Source organism: Pholis gunnellus (assembly GCF_910591455.1).
Source record: "Pholis gunnellus genome assembly, chromosome: 1".
In the NCBI taxonomy this organism is placed as follows: domain Eukaryota; kingdom Metazoa; phylum Chordata; class Actinopteri; order Perciformes; family Pholidae; genus Pholis; species Pholis gunnellus.
Window position 1 is genome coordinate 20,818,716 of NC_136528.1, and position 23,826 is coordinate 20,842,541.

At 39.5% G+C, this 23,826-nt stretch overlaps 1 protein-coding gene across 1 annotated transcript; it reads right to left on the reverse strand.

The window, feature by feature from the left end:
• Window positions 1-414: 414 nt before the first annotated feature.
• On the reverse strand, window positions 415-23,322 carry cpne7 (copine VII; the record flags this gene model as incomplete). The annotated part of the gene is made up of 15 exons (XM_079156994.1): window positions 415-567; window positions 1,845-2,081; window positions 3,015-3,148; window positions 3,683-3,734; window positions 7,128-7,182; window positions 11,498-11,631; window positions 12,252-12,311; window positions 12,683-12,769; window positions 12,967-13,065; window positions 13,268-13,357; window positions 13,445-13,528; window positions 16,977-17,051; window positions 18,776-18,850; window positions 19,057-19,239; window positions 23,149-23,322. 15 exons carry the CDS (start codon window positions 23,320-23,322, stop codon window positions 415-417), a joined length of 1,692 nt encoding a protein of 563 aa, XP_079013120.1.
• Window positions 23,323-23,826: the final 504 nt, after the last annotated feature.

Sequence of the window (23,826 nt, forward strand, 5' to 3'; positions counted from 1 at the left end):
TTAGGGAAACAGTAACATGAAAGACAGAGGTGCTGAATTTCAAGGCCAGTAAGGAATAATTAGCCTTCATCCGATTGATGGATCAGCCCTGAGGGATTGGTCTGCATGCATAAAAATTAGGGAGGAAAAACAACACAAGCCTCCGGGACTCATGATGCTGAAACAGCTGGATGGTCATGGTTTGCACGGCCAGAGAGAAGCGCTGGATCCACACTGAGCAGAGAAATTTAACCCACAGCCTCTGTCGTACTGTCCTTGTGTAAACACTTTGATAGGTGTGAAGAATTAAATAAATGAGAAACAACACATTTAGAAAGATTTTCTCTCCAGTCCTCCAAAATTGCAAGGCATGCGTCTTTTCTCCCACTGACTGATGCTGTGGTCAAAGCTTGGTCCCAAAAGCAGGAAGGATGGTTATTCTGTTGGGGTGGTGGCGACAGGGCTGAGGATGGGGGTCAGTAAGTCCCTCATCGGAATCATAGGGGAGATGGCCTTATGGCTGTAGTACTCCACTACTTGCTTGGGCACCTCCGCCAGAACACATTTGGCCAGGGCTGCAGGGGAAGCCTGCAATAGAGACAGAGAACAGCTGGAGTTGTCAAAACAACTGTTCGATATTGTTTTAATCTGAGATAAAGAACATTTTCCAGTGGAGCTTTTAAGTTATTTCTATTCCTGATCAAGGGATAACTGACGGTGTTAGGATTACCTTTTTTGTTTCAAACTAATTAAAAGAGGTATGTCAGTGTCAGATATTGTATTCAAGGGTAACTGTTCTGTTCATGACTCTGAAAAAAGTCCCTTCTACTTTCTTCCTAAGAGCTACATCAAAATATATAATATGTCTTGCAGTGTTTTATAGTTTTATAGTTAATTATGTATTTGTTAAAACCAGTTTGCATTATGTTCTGTTGTTAAAGCATATTTAAAAAAACGATTTTCAGTACAAAAAACTCATTACATAAGGGTATAATTTATTACACATGCACGGCCCTGTGCAATAAATCCTGTCTAGATCTCTAACAAACGACTACTTTGTGAAAAAGGGGAGTGCAATTATGAATTTTGCAGATTTTATACAATGTAAGTGTTTCCTCAAACTGGGCGATTTACATACAAAATTATTCAGGTTATCTTCAAGGAAAAAACAACATGTGTTTTAAGAAAATGGGCCACCAGGAGCCTCTAGATTGCATAAATTCTGTAAGACTCTGCAACTTTACCAGAGGGACGACCAACATGTATTCCCTTAAATGGTGTCTTGATGATGGTGGTGAAAAAGCATTGTGCAATGCATCAGTTCAAAATCTCCCATAGGTGTTTTATTGGTGTAAGAGCTGGTGACTGTGAAGACCATATATATGATTCACATAATTTTTATACCCGTCTCCTCACCTCTCATCACCTTGTTTCCTGTATGGCAGTGTCTGCATTTGCTAGGTTTCTCCACTGATTTATTTCCGTTTTTTTCTTAAATGTGCCACCCTCAAAGAAAATATATAGGCCTAATACAATGCAAATGTTGGGAAATGTTTCAATTTAGAACGTGAGACATCAAATCTGCAACAGACAGTATAATTGCACAGCTGAAATGTTGCAGATTGCATGTAGCTACATGAAGAATACAGTTTTTTAAAATAATTTTTGGATCTTCTTCAGTCCATGATGTCCATCTGTGTTACTGGCAAAGTCAGTGAAAGCTTGCCACATGCTCTTTAGAATAACAAGTGAGGGGGGCGTTATGTAAAAAATATTTAATGTCCATCAACATCAGCAGTCAGAAGGAGTGTGGTTGAAGCTGAAAGTAAACAAGTGAAGATTGACAGACGGAGAGACAAACTGACCGTTTTGAAGTCTCTGAAGGGCACGAACTGCACAATATCCCTCAGGACTGGCTCGCCCTTCGGTGAGCGTAGAACTCCATCATCTCCATCCAAAATCTGCATGTCTGTGAAGTCTGCATTGCCCACACCAACAATGATTATGGAAAGAGGCTGATAGGAGGCTCGCACAATAGCTTCACGTGTGTCTGCCATGTCTGTCACGACGCCATCCGTGAGGATGAGCAGGATGTGGTATCGCTGGAAGAAGATAAGAGCTTTCAGTGTGTATTAATCCATAGGGACAATAACCCATTCTAACAGCATAGTGTGGTTATAAGCAAGAACACCTCTCAGTGTGTGTTGTGATCTAAAGGCCTCTCGTGCTATCTTTGGTAATTGTACAGCCTCCACTGAGCAGATAAGGGTATGTGTGTATGTCACTTTATTAAAGTGTTACATAGAAAACAAGGAGATCAGGAACAGATACAAAAGGAGGATATTCAAAACAAAAGACAGAGAACTCACAAATCACAAACGTGTGTGTGAATGTGTGAAATGTGTGTGTCCACCAAGCACTATAATATGAGAATATAAGAATTAGCATGGCATTGATGGTTTCTGATTGGTCCCATGAGTAGTAGTTAGTTTGTTGTTACCGTGTTTGTGTGTTACTCAATGTCCTGAGTGTGTGTATTTCTAGTGTGTTCCCTGGAAGTCTAATTGTTGACTGCAGCTCATTTACTGACCAAAATAAGGACTAACATTGAGAAGTAAACAATTAAATGGAGGTCAGCGCAATTACAAGAGTGTAAAAGTTTCGAAACACGATGTCCATGCAGCCGGTGGTAATTTAAGAGAGTAAATAGATAAAAGACTTGTGTTCTTACTCCCAGAGGGATGTCAAGGAGAGATAACTATTTGCCACTCATATTAAATCCCATTCAACAGCAGTTAATGAGGTAATTTCTAACACATAAAAGGGTCAGTAACATGGAAATATATCTAAAATATACAACAGCAATACGGTACTGTATGACCGGGCCCCTTCTTCGTTTTTGAGTCGTGGGGCATTATCACTAGAAACGGGGAGGTGAACCAGAGGCTACTCACTCTGGGAACTCAGTGGGAAGCATTACAACAAAGCCTGTATTACATCCATATATTTCTAATGGAGTATAAAGAGTCACTCACAGAAGCATCTTTAATGTTGCCGTCGCCTGCTGCCAGCTTGGCTATCCTGTTAATGATGGGAGAAACATTGGTTGGGCCATACAATTGGATCTTAGGAAGGCAGTTCTGGTATGCCTCAACCACTCCTTGGATCTCTGATCAAAAGAAAGCACAGGACAAAGTGAAGGACACATCAACATAGTTATCTACACTTCATTAAACACACATGTCATCAAACAAACCACTGTAAACTGAAAAAGGTACAGTCAGAGGAATTATCTGTTTATCACTATAGTTTTCTGCCTCACTCAAGTTAAATAAGTTAAATACTCTGAAAGAGGCAAAGTTTCAGATTTCGGCTTGTTCATGTGTATTTTCGGTAATAATCAATTGTGTAATCCATAAAGACAATCAAACATAAACACTACTATGACTCTGGTACAAAAACTAGGAACGAATGCACACCGAAATGCTCACAAAAATCTGTACTTAGGAGTTGGCTTTCTTCTTTACTATTGGATGTTATGAATATGATCTGTCAGGTATTAATTTACCTGACATTTGGGATGAGGGACCAGCTGAGTAATACTGATACTTTAGTAGCTGTGTTGTCAAATTACAGATGTTAACTCTAGTATCACTAGGAGATACACTTTTAAGGGAAACTGGTGTACAAAGCCCTTCCTTACCTTCACATTCATCATCCTCTGGGTTGAAATTAATGGCAAAGTCATGGGACACCTGTGGATTGAAAAAGAGGACATTGTGAAATACTTATTAGGTGTACATTAGGACTAGAAAAGTCCACTCAGTAGAGTGCTGATCCAGGTGTGTCTCCAGCTCCCCTCCCAAACTAAGAGGAATTGAATGTCACAAGTCTCACAATGGGACCAAAATGTTCTATGGATGTCAGTTTATGAGCCATGACAAAAAGCCCAAAATGTAAACAAACTAGGTTGGCTTGTTTGCCTAGCAGATGGCGTTGATAGGCATTGATAACTATGGTTAAGAGTAAGTCATAAATGACGTTGTAAAACAGTCAATGAAATACCACCACAAGAGGTCCTTGAGCATACAGTAACAAATATTAGGCTTATGAGTCCAGTAGTATGCAAGATTAGCTGTGGACAAACAGACAGAAAGACAGACAGACGCACACACACATGATGGAACAAATGATCGCCTCCCGACTTAAATACAGGTGCTAATACTATGTTAAGAGAAAACTATTTTTTTATTAGGAACTAATAGCAAAGGTGTGTTAACTGTATTTAGGGTTTGCACATAATTTAAGCTAAAATAGTCAACATTTTATTATGAATACAATAATGTCTATTTCAACCACTGATTAAAAATACCTCACCTTTTCAGGGGTATTTTACAGTGAGACCTGGTTATGTGTCATCACTTCATCACAATAGACAGTAATGAGCATTAAGCATGCACTATATGCTTAAATTCTGGTTTCTGAAAAGAGATTGCCACCCCTCTCCTTCTATCTGGTCCATTCCAAACATCATATTTACTTTTTTTTTCTCAAAGCTGTTAAATTGGCAAAAATAAAATCCCCTTCTTGATACCTCCCTCACAAGAAACCGTTTTTTTTCCCGCAAGCACCAACTGTCAGCCAGATCAGTGACAGCTGACTCCTCTCCAGCTGGCTACTTTCTTCTAAGTCATTTTTGTCTTTAATGTGATTAACAGCCTGCATTCAGACAGTGTATAGAAAGATATTAGTTGTCCTAGAGAAAGTAATCATACAGACCACCATTTGGTTTTTGTATTGGGCCACTGCAAGAGACGGAGTCTTGTTTTGTATCTCATTTAACAGGCCGGTTTCATAGCAGACCTTTTTGACATGAAAACCACAGGTGTAACTAATAACATTGATAATGGCTTTCATTTTGGTCTTCCACTTGTGAAGCTCTGGTATTGTTCAGGCTGGTTCAATGGCATAGCTTACAGCGACACTTAAATGGAATTGTACTGTTATTATATACACCTATGTTTTGTCCTGCCATACAATCTTATTTTCTAGCTTTGCCTTTTTTCCCCAAGTACATGAAAAATATTTTTTTGGCAGGTAAGCAAGCACCAGTGAAACAACAACACTTCTTTTAAAGACCCTGAAAAACTGTTGTCTTCGTCGTCTTCTTACTACACAACATTTTCTGCCAAAGGTGGGAGTCAGTTTTGTTTTTTGTGTTTGTCTCACTGGTTTGAAGAGGAGAGGGCTCATTTGGAAAAAGGTGTGGCAGGTCACTGCCAATCAAATATAATCAAACCACAATCACACAGTCGCAATGAGGCAGAATTCTTTTGTGTTCATTTGGTCCCGACTAAGGAAAAATGTGATAAATTGTTGCTTTTTAAAATCAGAATCTAATTTACTGCCCAGCAGGTTTTCACTTAAGAGCAATTTCAGTTCAGAGCTGGTTTAAGTGTCTTTTTTTATTTATGTTTTCTGGTGTCACAAAGAGCAAATACATAACTGATTAGGAGCAATATACAGTAAGTGTTATTTGCCTTACAAGCAGTAGGATACAAGCCCAACACGCTGCACTGCTTCCGACTGTCAGATTGTTCTGAAAAAAGCCCTGCACTCACATGCATACATGCATGTCACCATGGTTACCAAATGATTTGCATAAATATACACATCCCTTCCTGGACCGTTTGGAACCAGCAGGTGAATATGAATGTAGCTTAGCTTTAAATTCATGCAAAAATGACATATCTATTATCATACAATCCTGTGGTTTGCTTCCTCGTTTAGTTTCAAACCACCGACGAACCGAACCAGAGTCCGATTGGAAGCAAACCTGAGCCGAGACCGCCTGAAAGAGGGCTTCTTGATGTGGTTGTTAAGTCTGCATCAGAGTTCGATGGACATCTTTTACACCAGCAACCAACAAACCGCACTAAACGGGCAAACGCACTAGCGTCCAGCTTAACAAAACCAAACAAGTTAGGTGTGAAAGCACCCTTAAACTCTTAATAAACAATAGTTCATGGGAAGTGATGTCCTCTTCTAAACTTTAGCTTTGACGAGAGCAATTTTTCAGAGGCATTAAATTAACAAAACACAATAGCCCATAGTCGTTGCAATGAAATGTGAGGCTTAACATTTATCCTCAAGACCCACTATCTGATGCATCCTTGGCTGGCAAATGAACATCTTGGATATTTATTTATTATTTGTTTTCAAATCACACTTAGTGTGCATAACAGGCAGCATATACTGAGAAAGAGTCCGTCAAACCTGCACACTGGTGTAGCCTACATGAGTTAGATGCAGTTCGTGATTAGTCAAATAACTTAATTAGCATTCACCTGCACCACCAACCACAATGTGGCAACAGCATGGAGTAAAATGAATTTGACTCCTGCTGGGCATGTCACTGTCATGGTAAATTCAGACAATAATAGTTTGTATTTACTGAGCCACAAATCTTTGCATGATTGAAATGATAATTATCAGTGTTTCACATCAGCACATAGAACAGAACAATCTCACATAATAATATGCCGTTCTAGATATTAAATATCAAACAGCATTGTGATTCCACCATGCATGTGTCTGTGTGTGCGTGTGTGTGTGTGTGAGTGTGTGTGTGTGTGTGTGTGTGTGTGTAGGTGTTTGAGTGTGTGTGTGTGTGTGTGTGTGTGCGTGTGTTCGCGCACTCACTCTTCACATGTCACATGTTTCCCCAGGGCTTTAGTCAGAATCACTGATGGCTTTTGGTTCTCAAAGTCCAATTTGCTTAAACAAATGCTCTCGCACTCATGAATTCTTATGTAAATTGAGCATCAACACTATGGGGTTTTTGTTTCTTTGGAGCATGTCATTTTCTCAAGACAAGTTGATATTTTAAGGCATGGGGTTTATGAATAAAAATAAAGTATAGTAGTTCTAAATGTGAAATTTTGACAGAATGACAAATTGAGTCATAAAACAGTTCATGGAAATCAGATGCTTGACGTAAAGTTCCAGGGTAGTGGAAAGAGCATACAATACGTGCATCAAATTGTTCATGTGAAGGGAAGAACGGTGTTATGGAACAGAATAGAAAAAGAGGTGGTTGAGTATCAATTAAAAACAAGGAGTGCAGAGATATGCAGAGAGATACTCACCTCATAATTTGGAGGGATTCTGGCACCAAACCCCAAAGCTGAAAATCTTTTGTCACTGTAAAGATAAGCAAATTAAACAGTTGTGAACAGTGACTGCAGTTTAATCATGGAATAGCTTTTGACAGTGATCTAAAAAATATGGATGGCTTATCCATATGTTCACGTTTACAATGGCAAACCCTGTGCTTGTTTGCATTTCAGAAATGCTAAGAGCTTGAATTAAAATTTGAAATCTGTCCCACAGTCCCTGCAGCCAGCGCTTGCACCTGTTCAATAAGCTTCTCACAGTCTTTACTCTCTCCATTTTCCATTGTACCATATAGATGGGTAGATATTAGTTTAAGAGGCTCTGCTATGCTGGATTGTCAAAGTCCAGGGTCATCCTTTTAATACCCTGGCTGCACCGACGTGTGTAAATAACAACCCAAAAGCTGTGTTTCACCCTCACTGTTTAACAGAGTTGAAATATATCCACTATAGAGTGCTGCAGGAATGACTCCTTAAACCCGGAAATGAGTTAGTATTTTTGAACTTCTGGTTCCCTCGTCGTGAAGACAATGGGATTTTTTAATAGTTTTTTTGATGCCTGAAATAAGGTCTGTGGGTAACACAAGATTAAGATATTTCAACATTTTTGTTCTACAATATGACATACAGTATGTCTAGAGAAATACGTCATCCCTGCGCCACTCTAGCCACCACAATGTAACAAAAAACGGACTCTCCATGGCATATACACTACTTTCTGCTAAAAGTACCACAATGCAATGTGTCACATTTAAATTCACATGTGTTAGAAAAATCCTCTTAGCAATTTTTGCTGTACTCATTTCACTTACTATATCTACTCCTTTTTGAAAGACACAAGCTTTCACCAGGCAAGGATGAGCTTTAAAAAGAGTTGCATTATGGGAAGTGTAGTATATATATTGATATATATATATGACTGGCAAAACAGCCCCAAATCTCCAGCCCAGTGGAATCACAAGTAGCATCTCAAGCTCGACAGAATCATGAAATTATATTTTTGATTAGTTTACTCTGGAGATAGTGTGGAAGGGTACACAGCAAAATGTACACTGTTAATAAATGTTGATTTGTTTGGTTTCTTGACAAGTGTTGATTGGAGACTTGTTTGTCCACTCATAGAGCTAATATGGCTTTAAGGCAGTTGAAGTTTAATTAACTCTGATGGGTGTGGACTTATATAAACACTGGCAGAGTGAACGAAAGCTTAACTGTGAACTCTTGACAGAAGCAACTTTACTTTGGCAAGTTTTAGTTACTATAATAGTAGCAGTGGCAATCACTGTTGTTGCAGCATTTTTCATACACTTACACCAAAAAAAGAGGCATTTATTATTATTATTATCATCATTATGAGTAGTTGTAGTAATAATGTAAGTAGTAGTAGTAGCAGTAGTAGCCGTAGTAGAAGCAGTAGTATTGATCATTTTTATTAATACTTGGAGATGTTTTATTGATATAGCAACTGTATTACTATTGATCCTCCTCAAGGACATTGGATAAAAACAAAGATAATTTGTGTTTTTTCCATAACCTTGCAGAAATGTTTATTTTACAGTGGCTGCAAATGGTAACAGCAACAGCCTGTAGGCTTAGTTAGGAAGACATCGTTGCATATCTTACAACGGCCATATTGAGCACATATTTGGTTACCATCATTATCCTCTGTTCCAAAAAAAATCCTTTGAATGAGTCCAACTTTTATTCTCTGTAATGCAAACTCTCCACATGCCCTGGCTAATGTGCTGTACTTTAGCCAGATATAAACACACTCCAGTAATAATGTTCCAAACAAATGAATAGATTTCAGTGTCCAACGAGCTCTGCAACTGATACAACAGCATAACACATTTCTTTTCTCTACACTCACCTTCAACATTTACATGTTTTTGATTCACTTTTTTATCCATTTTCCCATCTCCGTTCTCCATCCACTGAATACAGGCCTTCCTCCCACTAGTGAACTTTCAAACACACAGGGGTATGTTGTATGGATGCAAAATAATAGGAAAAAAATAATTATGTGTTTGGTATTATATTGGTTTTACCAATGTAGAGCAAGAATTGTAATGAAAATATTCTTAAGGGGAAGGAGTGATTCATGCTGAGCCAATTTTATCCTGAGATGTATTGTGCAGGACTCATTATCTTGACCTCTCACTCCTTCCATACTTTTATAAATTTGCTCTGGGGTCCTCAATGAATTGATTTCTAAGCGCAATTTACAAATTTCTTGAGAGATTGCCTATCATCTCTCCAGGTGTAGAGTTATTATACAGTACCTTCAGCCCAGACAAGAGGGCAGAGAAGACTGACAAGTAATTTTCATTATATGAATTTAGCTGATAAGTCTAGTGGTCCTTGTTTTCTTTCTTCATCAACACACGTGAAAAGCCACGAGGAGATGTGCCCGGTAAAATAGCCCTCTCAGCGAGGCAAACGAGCCTCTGCCCACACAGACAAAAGCTCGTCACTCCAGCTCCATAATGCACTCCTCTGCAAGGACTCTAAAATCCCACATCACCTATATTCACTAAAGGCTAAAAGGTGTGCTTGCCCACGTAGTTTTACACCTCAATAACATTTGCAAATTAAGAGGGAATGGCTGCCTACACTTGCTGTCACTTTTCATCCAGAGGCATATTTCCATGTATGATGCTCTTGTTTAGTAAATAGGAAAATGATAAAGCTACGATAAAGAATGAGCTGCTAATTTTCCGGCAGTTTTTCAGTGTCTCCGGTGCTATCTCTTGGATGCTATAATTAGTCAGACAGTGCTCCCCTGATATTCAATAGGAGGATCTGCATAAATCAGGAGTCAGAGTGTTAATCCTCATCTAGTTTAGTTTTGACAGATGAAAAGGTCTTTCTCTGACACATATCATATTATAAATGATTTCCCATTAATTACCAAATACCTGCAAGCCTGCCTGCAATAACTATTCTTTTTTGCACATAATAACTTCATAACTTCATATTAGTTTTCAACAACAACAGACAATCAGTCATTTTCAAAACAAAATCTGTCATATATCATATATGTTAATATATCAGCCAGTTTTTATATTTAGAGTAAGAGATATTCTCATATGGATGCATAAGTTCATTTTATTAGCTTCAGTGTCTTTAATGATTCCTTAAACAGGCCTCCTGCTGCACCTACATCTGATTCTACGCCACGCTGTTATTTCACCACCCATGATGCCTCCCACTTCATGTTGAAGTGCTTGCTATCCTGGTATTAGCCCCTGTCTCTGCATGTGTCTGTATGTAGTTCAGGGTAATGAGCCCATGCAAGGTAAGAACGGGGACCTAGCTGCAACAGATGCTGAGAGAAAACTGTATCATTGAGTTATCCACAGAAGAAAGCACATGCAGCCACCACTGTGAGCATAGACACTGTGAACTACATGCAAAACATCACTGTCCTTACAAACAGCAAAGACACAGGGCATATAGAAAGAAGAGGAAAGGACAGAGACATCTATCCTTTTTTTTTTACTTTGGTTTGTTGTCTTATTTGCTCAAATAAATGTGTGAGAGATGTGGTGTTTGTTATCATTATCTCTTTATCAAACTGTTATGCAAGAACAGATTACAAGAGAAATCTCTGCCAAAAGTCAGTCAGTGAAAAAACTGACGTTTCTCAGCATTTAAATGCACGTGGCTATAAAGGTCAAACATGTTATCTTTTTGATGGATTGTTAAAAACTGTAAAGTGATGGATACTTTGACAAAATGGTTTGTCAAGTGTGTCCAGAATATTGTGTCAGTGTCCTTGACTGCTGCTACCAAGCACCAGCTTCAGCCCCATATTAGCCTCATGCATAAGTAATGCCAGTGAAGGCCAAATTAGTTTGCTCCAATTTTCCAGGTACAAACACTTTCTCATGCATTACTTTGCCACGGTTAAACAGATTAAAATACATGTGCCAATGTGAACATGAAGACGACATTCAACAAGACTGTAGTTGTGCTGCAGGTAACCGGCTGCTGTTTTGACAATAAGAGAGGCTATTCCCTGCACAAAATCCATTTCAGTAAAAAAATGAATCGGAGATGGAGGAGCTAGCGGCCAACAGTTCAGTTCCATCAGCTCTAGACCAAACTGGTGAGCAGAAATGTAATAACATGCGAGATTTACTGCCATTCTGTTTCAGTACTCCATGAGTTCCATTTCAATCCTTTTGCTGTGATACAGATAGAGTGGCTCGTTTTAGTGTGAGCGATCCCATCACAATGGCGTGCAAGGGACACTCTGCATCTCTATTTTACAAAAGGAGACACTGACAATCACTGTAGGCACCAACGAGCCTTTACCGAGAAACAAAAGACTGACAAACCTATCGTAGTCTTGACAGATCTCCCCCACTGCTATCAGAGCCTTCAGGTACTCGTTGGGCTGGTAAGGGTTGATGTAGTGCAAAGAGCAGCTGTTCCTGGGGTCTCCATTGGAGGCTGTGAAGTCAATGGCAACCTGGTAGAAAGAAATGTGAAGCAAGAACAATATAACAGAATCAATTAGGTTTTCATTTTGCTGCTTAACATTTTTATTTGGCTGCTTATGATATTGTAAATAATTCAGTATGAGCGAGCCTGAAATATGCATAATGGCAGTATAAATTAACTGATCAGAGGTAAGAACTTTAGCTTTTTACACCCACATAGATGGAAACAGCTACAGCTCCAGTACACTATAGATCTAAGTAGAGAACTATTTCCACAAGGGGGAACTGCATCTACCACAGCAAATTCCTCATAATTAATATTCATTGCTTCAGTAATCCAGTGAGTGAGAGGTAGCACAACGGAGAGCAGACCAAAGGGCAAGGGTTGAAGGTCCACAAAGCTGCCTACAAGAAACCCAATTGGTGGACAGTTTTTGATGGGAAAAAACACCATGTTTCAAGGATAAAAATATTTCTTGTAATCTTTCACAATCAGAAAATGTAACCTTTGCTGCATACGGAATCCATCCCAAAGCAATATCGTCTTAAAAAAAATGAGCAATCTGACAGTATTAGGTAATTCATACAACCAGCCAGTGCAGTTAAAAGTTCAATGACAGCGTCGCTAAACACGGACTGCTCAATTTACCGTAAAGTGAATCTGGCATCCTCCCATGATGTAATCTAAGAAGGAGTACACTCTGTGGAGCTGCAAAAAAAAACACATAATATTTCTTTGAGGCAAAACCCCAGAGACATCTGGTCATTAAAACGGAATTAACTCAACAAATCTGTTGACAGTAAAGGATAAAAAAAAAAATATATATATGAATATAAAAACACCTTCTGTTGAGGTAGCTGTGACATTTCTCATTTAGCTGTACAGTACGAGAAATCAAACAAGCTTGTTTCTGTACAGAGCATACATGCATACAAGTATTATTATAAGTTATTCATACTGTTCTTCAAATTCTAAGCAACTGTTTCCTACAACAAAAAGCTTCTGTGACAAGTTTTTTGTTCCTAATTCATAATGTAAAATAAAAGGATAAAACACTGATCGGTTCAACTGATTCCTACCTTCATGTCACTGAGGATGACAACTCCTGAATTTTTATAGTTTCTCTTCTTCTGTTTGTACTTGGGATTGACACAATCCCACGTAACCTTAAACAAAGCAAGTTGAAGACTAAGAACATGAGCCAAAAACAGCAGCATTGTGAATATTGCCGATATGTCTTAATCAACATGACATTTGTTTCATCTGGGATGGATTTCAGCAGAGTAAAATGAGAGGCATATTGAAAATGGATGAAACGGTTACACGGCTGTCTCCACTCTGCTCTGCCTCTCCATTCACTGACCTTATTTCCACTGGAAATTTTCTGCATTTCCTTGAATGTGACGTAGAACTCGCCGATGAAGTCGTGCTTCCCCCTGGAGTCATAATCCCACACTAGGCACTGTGGCACACAGGGACAATACTGTTTACTACTTTCTTTCTGTCGGTTTGGCCCTACATACAGTATTCTTACAATATGTATTCAATCATCCCTAAAATATTCAATGAAAGTCTTTTATTCTACTACTGTTAAATCCTGGTTGCAACGTTTCTTACCCCTGTGGTTTTTACTGATGTGGACTTAGTTGCTAAAGCTCCCTTACCTTGAGCTTCCGGTCCTCATCACAGCTGCACAGAGATATGAGAGACACTTTGAAGGGCTCCCACACAGGATTCAGGTTGTTTTTAATCACCTGTTAGAGTAGGAACACATTACACATGAAGCAAAGTTGCAGAAAAAAGCTGTTGCTTGAACTGAATAGTGTATATGATGAATCAACCTCAGTTCTGTGCACAAGCTGTTCAGTTTCATCGTCATTGATTCGGTATATTTCCAAAAATGGGTCAGACTTGCTGAAGAGATCCTGCAGAGAAAACAGAATATCAAAACTACTGACTCTCAATGTTAATACAGGACCCTGTAACAATCGATCTATAGGAAAGATTAGAACGTTTAATTAACAAGTATTGCTTCTGGTATCATCAGGTCAAATCATCAGGTTCTTCCAGACATCGCTTTTAATCAAATAAGGAAAAGACAGCAGGACTCATTGAGATCAAGATCTATTAAATGAGAACAAATTACACAAAAAACCTCACATTTAACGCTGAGATTTGACTTAATTTGATTTACAGTATTGAAGCTAATGTGTCGGCTGTTACATACCATGGAGCTGGGTTGAACTTTTACAAAGGCAATATTTGAGAAAAGCATTACCTCTATGTTTGGGTTATTTCAATATCTTTCTTGGGTTTTTCAGATTGTTTTTATCATTTATACAGATGGCTGTTGACACTGATTGCTATCACTGCTGATTGCATAGGTAATTGTCTCCGTGATTAAAGGTCAAGTAGAAGCAAGCATAGCATTCACAGCACAGCAGGGTGGATCTTTTTGAGGAGACACCATCAAGATCGAGAAAACAATAGTGTGTTTTATAACATTTTGGTAAGAAGGAAGTTTGAGAATATCTACAAGATTCCAGCTCATGCCATTCCCTGGTTACTCCTCAATCACTGACCTTTTCCTTGAGCCAATAACTTTTAATGACCCGCCATTTCCTTCCTTACAGCCTTCATTGCGGTTCTGAAATACCATTATTGGTTTCTTCAACCAATATTTGAAGCTCCCTAGCAGAGAATTTAATTCTTTCTTTTGCACTCCATTACTTTATGCAAAATGCATCTGAAATCGCCCAGCTTCAAGTTGTTATCAACATCTTGCATTTGAGTTAACTCAACGGTGGCTGTGTCCATATTATAATCAGTGATAGTAAATACCGTGATAAGTTGAAAACATGCATGAGATTTTGCATCCTTTACTGTTATTTGGGGTAGCCTTAAATCATCTTTTGAGTCTCAAGTACAGACGTCTGAGAGCAGAGCAACACTGATTATTTAGGTCAATTGATTCTTCAGGGAGGAAAACAAATGATTGCTCTGTGTGTGTGTGTGTGTGTGTGTGTGTGTGTGTGTGTGTGTGTGTGTGTGTGTGTGTGTGTGTGTGAGAGACTGTGGTGGCTGGAAGGGGGGGGGGGGGGGGGGGGGGGTTGCGGGTGAGGGGGCTTTGTGCACACCAAATGAGACAGTTAATGCTGCATTTCCCACCACATTAGCCAGATACATCTCCTGAGGGAGTCAAACAAAAAGGGATGTAGCATCCCCTCTCTGTTGTCATGGCAACCACTAGCCAGGAGTCATCGGCGGCACGGACGCAGATGTCAAAATCTAATCCTGGGCCAGTTATGATATCTCATCATTAATCCTCCTGCTCATCAACATCTGTAATATGATCCAGTAGTTTGAGGTGATGCAGACAACAAGCAGCTAATTAGAAACAGTTTGCTGCCTCAGTCATCATCTGTTTGATAAATTGCAACGCCTGACATTAGATTAGTGGCTTCTAATTTGCTTTGTTAAGAAAATGAGCATGATTTACACCTGATTGCCGATGAAATCAAATAATGGGAACTTGATCATAATAATGTTAAACAGGTTTATTGTGTGACCTGTTGACATCCACGTTTACCTTCTGTACAATATCTTTGTTTGCATGAATTATCCAGTTAAAGCTACACCCTAATGGCATTGAGTTGTGCACGAATGCGCTCTAAAACCGGGAAATTATTTAGCATTTTCGCACTTATGGTTCCTTTGTCTCAAATTCAATGGGTTGCATGTGGTTTTGGTTGGACGCCTGAAATGAGGTTTCACCACGAACACAAGCTTGAGAGATTTTAAGGCTTTGTTCTACAATATAAAATACGTCAGTAGAAAAGGCTTCCCATCTCGTGTATTTTTAAGCTTTTAAAAAAAGGCGGTTGCTAACAAGTGACTAAATTAAACTACAAAACATCATCATTAACTTTCGACGGCCATGCCGTTACCATTGCTGGTATTATTGCTTAATTTTACTGTCCTGCTCTCGTCCTCTAACATGATATCTGGTTTGCCGTCTGCCGGATTCCATGTGAGTGTAGCATCAAGCGGCGAAAAAGTTAAATCTAACCAAAAACCCGTTAGAGCGTTTATTCGTCCCGTCCCCGGTGTGTTAACGCTTTAACACATGGAGTGGAAAACGAGACACTAAGCTTTAACACGCCTACAGTTTGGAGGTATCTACTGAAAGAAGTAATCACATTAGTGTAGCCAAAATATATTTATATCTTAATTCTAACTCTGCATGAGTGACAGCAAACACAGCTTACACCTATGTTTGTTGATCACATCTAAATATTTGAGAGATGATGCATAAATGAGCCCAACTTTAGTGAGAATGCCAAACAAGATGTCCCAGAACCAGCTTTTCATGGTTTATTCTGACCAAATATTGTTTGCAATCCTTCACCTCAGGAGGGGATGTTTCATTAACCAGAAAGAAATTGTCTGTGTGCATCAACAAAGACAGTGTCTATTATTTTGTACATCAGTGTTGTTTGTTATTTGGCATCAAGAACCCAACTCTGTTCCAAATAAGCTGCTGAAATGTTTGTTCAGAGTGAAAACATGAACACTTTTGTGTCTCTGTGGTACATGATTACACAGCACTGTTCCACAGTGATGTGCCCACAGCTGTAATCAGTTTAAACAAAGCAAGCGGGTGGACTCTCCAGGCAGAAATTCAATACTTCCAGAAGCACACTGGATATATGAAGCAAATATCACATGCAGGGGAAGATTCACTTTTTTTATAATTTCCCTCGTGTAAGAGTCTGTCAGAGTACTGTCAGAGTAGCAGGAAACTGCACACTGCAATCTCAAAAATAAATGTACATGCTGCAGAAAATTTGAATTTTTCTCCCAATACCTCTGTGAATTAAGGGCAAACTGTGAGTGTGGCATCCTAAGGCTCGCTCCCAAGAACATGGAGTGACTTCCGATCATCAGAGTTGTAATTGGATGTAAGCTCCCGCTGTCTTTATGATTGAAATATGCCTTTAGTAAAGTTTGACAGCATGAGAACAGGAGCGGTTAAGGTCAGTGATATCCTGACTCAAAGTAAAGCCATATGAATTAAAAAAGAAACAATATTTCACATCGATATCATATCACATGTTGAAGCATTATGTCTCTACAAAGATGTGATGTGAAGTGTTTTTTTGTCTCACTTTAACATGAAATTATATAATGATTTAGAAAATAATACCATACATGTTCATACCTTCAAGGCCAGTGATGCATTGTGGGTACTTTCTGAAGTTGCACTACAGCATCACGATCATCACCTTACTGCTACTACTATCTCTGTTAAACCATATCTAATAAAATATGAACTGTGTTGGTATTACCATCAAAACCATGTGCTTTGCTCACCTTGTCATCAAGCTTCTTGGCACAGAAGGAGAGCTCCACATACCCGTTGTTGCCAGAAATTTCCTCAGAGTGCACCTGAGAGGAAATACGATTTGTCAGTAATATTTTGTGCTTATGGGATTTATTCGTAGCAAAGAAATCACAACCACATGATTTATGTTTCAGGAAAGAAAAGACTCATAAAAGCTATACTTTTGTGACCGGAATTGAAACTCCACTCTAAAAATATATATTTTTGACAAATGACATTTGGTTGCAGAGTGAGATTATTATTATGTAGAATATTAACGTAAAGGTAGTTACGTGCCAGTATTTTAAACAAACTGCTTTACTTCTTTTTTTGTGAGTTTTTATTATGTATGCCATTTTCCTTTACATTGCAAAAAGTAAGTTTTACTCTAGTAGCGGTTGCACTGTGGTAAGCAGTTAACAAAGTGACGTGGCTTTTACTTAACTCGGGATGCTGGACATGAGAGTAGAGAGCCCCATTAGATGCAAGCTAATGAGGCTGTTACAGCTTATAGTCTCAACTTGAACATAAAAGTTACACTGTGCAACAGTAAAGGCTTGTAACAGCGCTCTAACATTTTTAAGTGCCTGCTTTGTGTATAAGACCTTAGTTATGACTGCGTGTTAGTTACAAAGAATCACCGAGCACTCTATGCTGCTCCCTCTGGCCTACTCGCAGAGAACAGAAGTTTGCTCTCTCTCCGTTGTTCTTTTTGAAAATGCCATAAACTTTACATCAAACTGCCAGAGCTGTAGCTGCAGAGTAGGCTCAGCCATGGCTTGACACGCCTTGACAGTGATGATTGGCAAAGTCGGAAACTTGGACTTTTTATCAGACAGCTTATCCTGACAGATAGTTCAGGGAAACAAGGGATAAAAGGTGTGGGCAAAATATGTTCAGCTTTTTCGCCGGATAATATTTGCTTTCTGTGTGAAACAACTCATGACAAAAAAAAAAAATTGGTAAAATAATTGCTCGGAAAAAAACATGACGTAATGATGGTGCACTGAACTATCCCCCAAAAAAATCCCCTTGTGAAAGTTCTCACAGTTGTCCAAAGACCTTAATGTCTTTGTTGGTTTGAAAAAAAGTCTTTAACTTTTCCCTCAGCACAGGGATCCCATACTATCTATAATAGCGCTGCATAAAAGTGCTGCAGGTCCTCTTATCATGTCCACATCCTGTCTCTGTTTTCTCAAACAAGGTAACGTGAAAGACTGCACAATCTAGCTTGGCTTGTTTTTTATTATTATATGCTACCACCACTGGCTTGTTAACTGTAAGATTGTGGTTAATGAACCAACAGCTTTTCTTTCCACATCGGACACACGTGATTTCTTATACATGCATCATTTCCTCTTGCATCTCTGTGTGCATTGGCACGTTTAACATGAATGGAGCGCCATGGCACCAATGACGGGCACTAGCATATAGAAAGTACTCAGAGAGGATGTATACTTTGAAAAAGCTACCGCTGCAAAAAAAAAAACAACGATGTGCAGCAGCAACATGAAGCCATTCTGTGAAGTGTCTTCAACTTTATCCTAATATATTATGTTTAATAGTCTGAGAGCATATAGAGGTATAATCCATTATGGTGCCTGAGAGAGAACAGATGTGAGACTGGAAACAAATGTAAAATAATACAAAACTCAATTTTACCCATTCATTTGCCATTTATTATTTCTTTCAGCTCTCACTGGCCTTTAGCTATTAACTTTCATTTTCACATCTAAAAAATGCCATTCACCAGAGCAGCAAGGTCACAAGCACAAAGTAAGAAACTTACTGTGATGGTGGATTTGCCGGCATATTTCCCATACTTCAGCAACAGAGGCTTCACCATCTTCTTTTGGGCCACAATCTGCAAAGAGCAAGATTAACACATTTTTCACCTAAAGCCTTCCATAGCAGTAAAGAGCAGAGTCATCATCACCAGCATCAGGTATAATTACCAACATTTACCACCAACATGTTTTAGATTTTTTACGGCAGACAAATTACAGTTTTTAGGGCACAAATGTAACTGACACAACTGAAATAAATAGATTTGTAAAATAATCTACCTACCTGGCCAAGAGTACACTCCACCCCACCCAGAAAGTCATCATCCCGGGTCCCGATGCTGTGAGTGCCATGGATGTCATAGACTTCAAATCGCAGCTTCTGAACCTCCTCAAAGTAGTAGTCCAATGAGAGAACCTTGGCAAAGACCGGATGCAAGTTGCTCTTGATGACTTCTGTCCTGTCCAGCTGAGAGGGAAGACACACTTTCATTTAATATATTTAACCATTCTAATGTTTCTTATTTTAATTCACTACATGTGTGATCAAAGCAAAAGTGGACCTTATGGAGGGATAGCACAACAGATTACAGATCTCACAATATTAGTGTAAAACATAATATTCTTCTGTCTTCCTGCTTATTTTGAGGAATACCAGCGACTACAGAAGGGCAGATGTTATTACGTTTCGTCAAGCGGATGATGTGAGAGAAGATTGGAGGGCTCGGACACTTAATCTGAGCATACAGAAAACGTCCACGCTGGTCTTTCAATGCCTGACAAGGAAAAGCTGAGCTCTCTGAAGCCCCATCTGCTCATGACGGAGGATTCAGCTCTCACGCAGCTCTACACACACGTCTATGCCGCCCACTTTGTCACAAGGACAAATCATCATGGAACATGCAGCAGAAATCCACACACTCATTTTCATGGTATACTGTAGTTATGTTTATGTTCAGTGCCTGTTTTTGGACTCAAACCACAGGAGAGAACCGACCCATCAAAAGGTATAATCTGGAGCTGATATATTGACTGGTTTTAGACCTATAGATCCATCCTAAACATAGTCATACATTCGGATACAAGTCCAGACTTGTGTCCTAATGACATCGGAAAGTGGTGACATTGCTCTCTTATGTCTCGCTTCGGTATGGAGATAGTCTTTTTCAGAAAAGTTGAGACGGTAAGCTTTGTTTAAACCTCTCTCTAAAGCTGTGTCTTCTTTCCTTCTTTACTCACTTTGTCTGTCACTTTTCACAAGCAAAAACAAGTGCAACACTGTGAATAATTTCCAGGAGAGAAAATGTGTGCCATTATCTCCATTTTCAGATGATTACGGGATCTCCCCACCTCTATGACGGCAGGCTTTCACACCGTCTTCGAGTGTATTCCAAAGTGGTTGCCATATAAAAGTTAATTTCGAACACACCAGCGCCTTAAGGGGTTGTTTTACCACGAGCCACCAGTACAGCGTCAGTGCTTCATTGACTCTATCTGGGATCAACAGCATTCTTCCAAAAGACATTTGGTGTTTTGATGATTGTGGTGGAGGACACTGTCTAACACACCGTAATCTAAAATCTCACATAGTTGTTCAGTTTGTGTTGAGATCTGGTGACGTTGAGATGTTTTAAATTATTTTCATACTCATCAAACCGTTCAACAAGTGGCTCCCTTTGAGTGGCGGCATTATCATCCTGAAAGAGACCCCTCCCATCAGGATGGAAATATTTCAATAAAAGTGATGACTTTTGTATTGATTTGCAATATTATGATTGATAATATGATTCCCCCTCCATCTAATGGAACAAGTGCCGTATTTGTAATGTGTATGTCATTGCATTATGAAACCTATAATGTCACTATCCTTGTTTATTGTATTTCTACAAGTTTTTGTGTACCCTTGTTTCACATTGTTGCCAGTTTACACCCCAAGGAAGGGCGTCTGCCTGAACATCAATGCATGAATAAACAATTTAATTGGAGTGCTGTCCTGCTGTTGACTTTTTGCTTTTGCTTTTGAGCATCTTCTAAACACAACGAATCATCAATTTGCAATTACATTTTTTACATTTGTTGCTTAAACTCTAGGGTTTGTTTTGTCACATCTTCATTTGCTTGATCTGAAGAACAAACAGCACTGGGTTGAAAACAACCAGACCTTTGTCCCTGTTACAGTTCTATAACCTCACTAGTTATCTAGTTAACACCCACCTCACCTGAGCTTTGTATTATGGAAACAATAATAATAATCAGACAATTACAAATGCGATGGATGGCTGATAGCGGGGAATGCTCTACTGGTTCCTTCTCACTCTGGCAAACATCACAAAGAGAAGAGCGTCAAGCTAGGACTTGGCTTCCTCAGCCTCATTCATCTTCATTTCTCTTTATTGTCTTCTCCTGCCTTCTCCTCCTCTCGTTGTGCCATCTGGATCGACAGATTTGGAATGAGTCTGTCTGTTGATGAAAGCTTCTCAGAGCAACGAAGGATAGATGGTGCCGAAGTCTGTGACGCCTGTTTGTTGTTGGAGTGGGGCCAGAATTACAGAGCGATCCCTGACATAGAAACAAAGGCGTTATCTATCAGTTCTTCCAGGTAGGTTGAGCGTTATCTCTGTAGCTCAATCAATACAAGCCCTTGTAGCTGAGGTCAGATATCAGCAGAAGTATCTGGTTTTGAATGACGTCACCATCACCGGAGCACAGAGGGTCCAGTTTACACAAAAAGAAGACAAATCTGCTGTGAGAAAAAACCTCAAGTCATCTCCAGCCTGCCTCTGAGTTTGTCCTTGGAAGGGAACAGGTGGTGAAATAAGGTAATATTGAAATAAATGTTTGACAAATAGCAGGTTCAAGTCACAAACACTATATGAGCTCAGAAAAGAGGAAGAGGGTGGTGGTGGTATGAGTGGGCTCAGCTTCTTACTCAGTTGTTGACGTAAGTAACAATTTATGGTGCCTCCCAGTACTGAGGGATTTGACAGCGGAGGATTGGACAACTTCAGTACACTGTCATGACTCAAGTCTCAGAAAGACAGACAGACAGACGGATAGACGGATAGACGGATAGATAGATATAGATAGATCGATAGATAGATACATACATACATACATACATAGATAGATCAATAGTTACATACATACATAGATAGACACAGACAGACAGCTCTTCTGACAGTGTAATTGTAATACTTCACTGTGTGAGTGGTGCGTCATCGTTATTTAATATCATATGAATTTGCTTCAGTTAGTGGAGCTAAAAATAGTCACTCATACATGCTACATTGAACGCAGGTCAGTCATTTTCATATAACAGCCTCCTATCAAGTTACAACCAAGAAAAAATCCATAACTGTGTGCTCAACACTGCCAGCCGAGTGTTTTCGTCATAATAATATCTCCACATTCATACAGACCAAACAACCAATGGCTCTCGTGCGTGGGAGGAATCTGAGATAGCTTTTTTGTTGGACAAAGGGTAACGGGGGAAAGAAAAATCTGTGTAATTAGATATCCTCTGTCGTATTTTAACACATCCTCCAAATATTGGAGACCTGTGCTTTGGCTTTCCCTAATGAGCTAAATGACTTAATTAACAGGGAAATGAGAGACCTGCTGCCTACGCTCCAAATTAGCTTGGGACCAATCCAAGAAAGTAAACATTTTCAGCTGGTACACACCTCATCACACTGCTTATTAACAACCCACTGTTTATCCACACATGGACCAGTGAAATATATAGAGAGCAGACTGAACAATCTGCTGTGACTTAGTGAAATGTGGAGACAGACAGTGTTCACGTCTTCTCTGAAAATATACTCTGCGTTTGACATTTCTAATTCTGAATCAGACAGCTGTTGTCTAAGCCATGAACTTTTTCGAAAGAGTGACAAACGGCTGCAAGTTCAGCAAACCATTAACAGATGTATCTCCCTGGTCGAGTTTGTGCGACATCACACATTTTAGGTATAACTGGAGTGGGACTGAAAATTCCTCCCAATGTATAGCATTCCACACATCACCACTGCTTCATCTTAAAATCTGAGCTTTTCCAGATTTGTGAGGCAACTGTGCCCTCTCAGTTTCCTTCTGTACAACAAGTCTGTGTAACCATTATGAAAACATGTTGCTCAGATCACCCCAAGGCGCTGCAATTTGAACAACTCTATGTATGTGAGATTCAAGGCACGATTCTTTACACATTAAATTATGTGGTTAATGACTCAGATAGGGAGATTAATAAAAGATGGTGCATTAATTTTTAAAAGCTACATACTGCTGCCTATATGTTTTTTGAGTAGGTTCATACTTTTTCCCGACTGGTCCACCTATGTATTTGTCAGATGTAAATATAAAAAAAGGTGGGGGTTCTCACCTCTGTCCACTGTCCGTTGGTCTGCACCATGATAATAACACATGGGTCTGACTTATTCAGCGTGTCTCGGTCCAGCAGCGCTTTGCAAGACACACGCAGCTCTACTTTGGAGACGCAGGTAGCTGGACCGCTGAGGCTGGTCGCAGGGGAGACGGCCTCCAGAACATCGTTCATCCTGGCTCACGGCGAGAGGAGCTGCCAACCAGCGAAGCAGTGCGATGTGGGAGCTCCGAGGGATGGGAAAATGTAGTGCCGGGTCAAGGGATTTCAGTAAAGACGTGGCACGCTCACAGGAGACAGGCTCTTTTGACTTGGTACAGATGTCATGAAAAAGAACAGAGGTTCCTGTTGAGTCCCAGGGGACCAAAGCAAACCCAATCTGTTATCACTGCCTGTCAGAGCTATCCCCTCGTGAGGAGTATCATCTCACCTCAGTAATGACGAAAGACAGGACATGAAGGTGGTGGGCTTGTGTCTTTCAGGAGCCTGGATCAGATCCCTGGAAAAAAAGGTATTTAAGACGGTCAAATCTGGTGCGTCCTCTTTTTAAATGCTCCTAATTCCATTAAAAAAGTCAGAATTACAGCGCTAGGCACAAAAATATATACAAAGAAATAGACTTCATATTATTATTTTCTGAATGCCACTATTTGTCTTGTTTCCTGTTCAAAACATGAG